Source organism: Neltuma alba, unplaced genomic scaffold, assembly GCF_004799145.2.
Source record: "Neltuma alba isolate B1F8T4 unplaced genomic scaffold, ASM479914v2 tig00001887_pilon, whole genome shotgun sequence".
NCBI lineage: Eukaryota > Viridiplantae > Streptophyta > Magnoliopsida > Fabales > Fabaceae > Neltuma > Neltuma alba.
This window is the reverse complement of record NW_021632656.1, coordinates 42,910-48,816: the sequence shown is the minus strand read 5'-3', so window position 1 is coordinate 48,816 and position 5,907 is coordinate 42,910. Positions and strand designations below refer to the sequence as shown.

Sequence of the window (5,907 nt, the reverse complement as noted above, 5' to 3'; positions counted from 1 at the left end):
TTCTTTCAGCGCAATCATTTCCAATTTTTTTGGACAACGGACTCTAAGATTTTTGCAACCTTTCAAATTCAACGCTTGAAGCTTTTTGAGTTGTCCAATCGAAGCATGAAGGTCAACAAGTTCTTCACAACCTTCAAGTTCCAATCTTTCCAGGTTTGGAATTTCAGAAAAATCCGGAGCTTCAATCAAGTTTTTGGAAAAACGCAAGTCCAACAACTTCAAATTCTTCAAGCACTGGTCAAACAAGGAATCGCTAAGGTCAATTTTCCTTAAATTCACAAGATACTGTAAAGGTGAAGAGAAAGAAAGATGTCACATCATATAGCCTCAACAAGAATTAAAACATGGTTGCCTATACACTTACTTGCTTTCCATGCCAAAGTATCCTGACTTGGCTATTTCGCATTTCAAACCAAACAAGCTTCTCCGCGGAGAATGTCGATGGTAAGGACTTCAAAGGGAAGTTATCCCATTGAAGAAGTCTGAGTTCATTTGGTAGAGATTTAAGGCCTTGAGGAAGATACAATCTGAACTCTTCTGAACCAAAATTATGGAATATAAGAAATTTAAGCTTGCGCATTCTGGCGAAGACGTCAGGACTTAAGCACAGATCCTCAATTTTCGACATATCCAAAGCCATGCCTTTAATTGACTCAGTTCCCTACCAAGAATTAGAACATAAAAAAATAGTTAAAACAAAGCCGCGCACGGTTAAAAAGGTTAAGTCAGTCCAAACCAAAGACTACTAAGTTTGGCTCTTACCGTTTTATATTTCAATACTTCATAAGCATCATGAGAATCCCATAATCGGCTGCGTTTTCCAGGTTCTTCCCTTGATTCTTCTCGAACTAACTCCCATGCCATTTCTTGTATTAGATCATGCATTGACACCTTCTCATCAATAATAGTTAGAAGAGCTTTGTCTTCAAGAGTCTTCAATCCAATGGTTGTCGCATAATCACAAGCATCTAACAAATTTTTTATGTCATCTACATTTCTGCCCTTGAAAAAGCATGCAATATCTAGAAAAATATTTCTCTGTTGGAAATCTAATCCGTCATAACTCAATTTCAATACATTTTGAATTTTCATGTCAGGCATTCCTTTGAGTTTTTCTAATTGACTTTTCCACTCATTTTTACTTTTGCCACAAAGAAATGAACCCAAAATTTTCAGAGCCAATGGAATCCCTTTTGCATAGCCAACCACCTTCCTTGATAATAAGGCAAACTCTTCGTCAGTAACGTTATTTTTAAAGGCATTCAAATTGAAAAGTTGAAGAGCTTCACCAAAGCCCCAAGCTTTAACCTCGTATATATGATCCACTTGTTTACCAAGCACTTGTCTATCTCTGGATGTTATAATGATTCTACTGCCTGGTCCAAACCAATTATGCACTCCAGCTAAAATTTCCAGTTGATCTGAGTTACTGACGTCATCAAGAACAACAAGAACCTTTGTTCGTCTAAGCCTCTTCATATCCAAAGGAGTTCCTCTATCTGGCATACCATCTTGAGATTCTTTATCCTCTAATAATTTGGAAAGAAGTTTATTCTTCAAATTAGTGATTCCACACTTCTCTGACTCTTCTCTTACATTGGCCATGAAGCAAAACCCTTCATAATCACAGCAATGTTTTTTAAATACTGCAGCTGCAATAGTTGTCTTGCCAACTCCAGCCATGCCCCAAATTCCAATAAATTGAACATCTTTCGACTCCTCGCTCAAAAACGATTCTAGAGGCACAATTCGTTCATGAATTCCAACAAGACCTTCAAAACAGTCTATTCGGTAAATACGATCCAACTTCTTTAAAACACATTTGACAATTTTTTCAATCAGGTCAGCTTCATTCCTGAACCACAGGAGAGAAAGGTATCATATAAAACTCAAGAACCCTTGTCTGAATAATAACAATAAAACTAGACCCAAAGTGAACTTCTTTTTCCTGTCTATATTATTATTGTTGCATTGTTATTCTGTAAATAAATATGTTGGCATGCATAAATAATGACTTAGCTTGCCAGAAATCGCATTGATTCTCAGCAAATAACGTAGGGACCTTAATTTTCAAGGAAACTAAAATCATGATGTTAAGATAAAGAATCAGAAAGAAGAACGAAAGACTGATTTCAACATCTGATACATACCAATATTTACTAGAATCCCAGCCAGATAAATTAGCTGCCCGAGTGAGAGCACTCCTCCATTTTAGCACTAGCTGATTGTGATTGCCTTGCTCGTGTGTTATAAATGCTTCTCCGTAACTATCTTTCTGTTTCCGTACATTTGAAGGGTTTACCCTGTAGAAAACTGGAAGAACACGATCCTCCTGATCCTCAGAGCAATCGAAGACAATTTTGGTGAGCTCATTCAAGCACCACGTGGAAGAAGCATAGTTCTCAGAAAAAACGACCAGAAAAAGGATCGAATCATCAATGGCTTGGAGGAGTGATGGCCAAACCTCGCTTCCTTTCTCAAGTCTGTAATCGACGTAGGTGTCGATTTTGCTTCTAAGGAGAGCAGAGTGAAGATGGCTGGTGAAACTTTCGCGCGTGTCTTCGCCTCTAAAGCTGATGAAGACATCGTACTTCTTGGAAGAAAGAGAGGAAGAAGAGGAAGAAGCCATTGTTGTGATCTCTTGGTTTCGCACGAAAACAGTGTGTTAGCAGTCTTTGTGCTCTAAAGAAAAGCAGGTGGCCTCTTTGACCTTCGCAGGGTGTAATAGTGGCATGCGGGATCATGATGCTGACCGTTCACCAAAATAATTCTAAAAGAAAATATGAATCCTTTGTTGGGAAGTTTATAGTTCTTAGCCCCTGAATTCAATTTAAGGACTCCAAATGGGATAAACTTGAAGAGGGGGGGGGGGGATCAAAGTGCACTTACTGAGTTGTAATGATTCTTTCTACGTATACATCGTTTAAAATTTGCGTTTCATGTGCTTTTTCAGACGAAATTACAAATTATTTATTGATTATAAGCAATTAAACATGAAAGAAAGTTGCATATGGCCAAAAATTTCTCCACAAAAATAAAAAATATGTACATACAGTTTTAAATCACAAGCCACGAAAAAAATTACACATGATAAAAGATTTTAACATACGTATTAAAATAAGTTGTATATCTAAAACATGTTTCACACATTTTAAATTAAATTTTATTGGAAAAGTTGCACATGCTAATAAAAGATATCTTATACCACTAAATATAAATTGCATGCGTCTTAAAAGAATTAGCCATGAATACACATATAATCTTGTTATAATAAGTTTATTAGCATGTAACAAGCACAAGTCAAAAAGCATATAACCTCATGTATGCAATTTTGTTAGCATGATCTTAGAAGTAATACAATTTTGTTTCTTTTGGGCAAATATTAAGGTTTTTCTGACTTCATGAAAATGGTAATTTTTAAGATGATCTACTAAACGGCTAACAAGTTATTTTGAATTCCTTAAATAATTTTAAGCTTTTAGACTTTCGTTATAAATTTTACTTAAAATTAGGGCCATGTATGCAATTTTTCGGTAGACACACCCCAAACTGAGATATTATAAAATACTACTAATTCTCAAGCTAAACTACGGTGTTTGTTTGTTGTATTTGCACCTATCCGAGTTCTTCTGTCATATCACCCACTAGAGTCAATTGCAAAAACATTGTGATTATTTTATTTAAGGTTAGTAACTTTATTATACATTAGTTAAATAACCTTCGTACATATATTTTTTTGCCAAGACTTTCGTAGATTGAATTTTTATATTATTGACAATTTAAAAATATTACAATTTATGCATTTTTTATACGTTTATTATACTTTATATATCTCCATTAGAATTTAATTTTTAATAATATTCTATCATATTTATGTTCTAATAATTGATAAACTGATTGGCTTACATATAATCAACTTTTCACCCCAAAAAATACAGAAATAAGGATAGGAAGGTCCTCAATGAAGAACTTTGACCCGATTATATAATGCCACTTTTTTTTTTTTGTTGCTAAAATTTTCCGCTATCGTCTACTTTTTTTGTTTGAGCAACCATAATTTTAGGAATTTTTGCCCCTTTAAGAGAGAGAGAGAGACAAGCGTCCACCTCTGATCACATTAAACATCTGGATGGCCAAGTTTGAAAGAAATATAGCTTGTTAAAGGTGGTATTTATATAATCCTTTGTTGGCTAGCTGCATAGTAGATTTTGGGAGTGTTTGGATAGAAACCAAACAATGGTTTCAGAAGTACTTTTATAGTTTACGAAGTAAATATGTGAAGAAATTTACCTCGTTTTGTAGAAAAGTACTTCTGAAACCATGGTTTGGAGGTTGCCAAACACCCTCTTTATTTGAGGTCATAATTAAAACCTTGTAAACATTTCCCCCAAGTCCAAACAAAACTTTTTTAATCACAATTAAAAGTTGTTAATAAACCATTCCAAACATACCCATAAAATACTGAGATAGGATGTTGCAAATTAATCATATGCATGATTAAGAATGACACGAGTAATAATTAACATATTTTCTCTTTGGTTTGAAGAAAACAGAGGCATTAATTAAAACTTCATAGATCATTATTTTATCTATCTTCTAAGGGCATCACTCTCTAGATATAGCCTTCCCAGTTATCATAACATAATCAACTATACAATACACCCCCAAAAAAAAAAGAGTAGTGGAAACAAGCTCTCGTATAGTTTGAAACATAAAGGGCACAGTGAAGATGGGGGCAGCTAAATAACCATATCCATTCCTTTGGGTTGATGCAAGCATCTAAAAGCTTCCATTCCTCGCTTCCTTCCTCAGGTTTCTGCACACAAAATGACATGGCACCACCATTTGAGTAAGAGCCTCCAAATATCAAACTAATATTTAATGATCCCACAAAGAATTCCAAAAACTTACATGATCATATTCCCACCAAGCAGTTAGTGGAAGAGAAACAAGAATACTCTCTATCCTCCCTCCAGTTTTTAGTCCAAATGTTGTGCCCCGATCATAAACCTGGCATTGAAAATTGAGAACAAGATGGTTTATGTCTAGTTGAAAACTAAAGAACAGAATGATACTTTATCATCCCCGAGCTGGGTTTGATACCAAATTGAATTCAACATATCGTCCCCTCCGCAATTGTTGCCATGCTTTGTGCTGGTCTGTAAAAGCCGCATCCTTCCTTTTCTCTACTATGGGTACGTAAGCATGAATGACAGAATTGGCACATTCTGCACCATGGTCTCAAAGTCAGATGTCTGACTAATGAGAAGCATCAATTTATAAATGCAATAACGCTAGAAATCAAATTACCATGTGCAAAGGAGAGTAGCATCTCCTGATCATAGTCATTCAGATCATCAAAAATATTCCTCCAAGCCCTCTCCTCTCATTCCGATGCTGAATGCAGCATAAACACCAGAAAGGGTAAACAGTCCCAAGAAGTATTAGCCACATTAATAATTGAAAAATCAAACTATTTATAGAGAATCCATCACAACCTTCTGAAAGAGCAAACAGCATCCATCTCAATAATCTCAATTATCTAATTTTGAGAAACTTGATGACAAAACAAAGAACTACGTTAAGTTTTTACCATAATTAAAAACCTTGAAACCGACATTAAAAATAGTAACAAAGACCTATTTTATAACTCCGATCAACATTGATGTAAAAGTTTTTTCTAGCAAGTAATTAACATAGTGCTCTTTATTATTCTTAGTGTAGTAATATTTCTGAAGCATGCTTATAAGCCAAATTCAGCTCTGGATTGAGAAAAGGAAAAACAAAAGAGAACAAAGGACGTGAATTTCTTATTGCTGATAGCATTCAGCAAATGATAAAACCAAATTTCACTGTGAGCCAAATTTCACTGAAAACTAATAATTTCATTAACCGGCCAACCATCAC

The 5,907-nt window shown here is 34.9% G+C and overlaps 1 protein-coding gene and 1 long non-coding RNA gene across 2 annotated transcripts; both read right to left on the bottom strand.

Moving 5' to 3' along the window:
- Positions 1–324: 324 nt before the first annotated feature.
- LOC114713343 (TMV resistance protein N-like) lies at positions 325–2,649 on the bottom strand. Its single transcript, XM_028897975.1, has 3 exons — positions 2,151–2,649; positions 763–1,855; positions 325–661 (listed from the first exon to the last, which is right to left on the bottom strand). The coding sequence occupies exons 1-3, from the start codon at positions 2,627–2,629 to the stop codon at positions 353–355; spliced, it is 1,881 nt and encodes a 626-aa protein (XP_028753808.1). The 5' UTR covers positions 2,630–2,649; the 3' UTR covers positions 325–352.
- A 1,948-nt stretch (positions 2,650–4,597) lies between these two features.
- LOC114713367 (uncharacterized) lies at positions 4,598–5,229 on the bottom strand. The gene is made up of 3 exons (XR_003737334.1): positions 5,104–5,229; positions 4,912–5,010; positions 4,598–4,816 (listed from the first exon to the last, which is right to left on the bottom strand). It is a non-coding gene; the product is annotated as an uncharacterized LOC114713367 (long non-coding RNA).
- Positions 5,230–5,907: the final 678 nt, after the last annotated feature.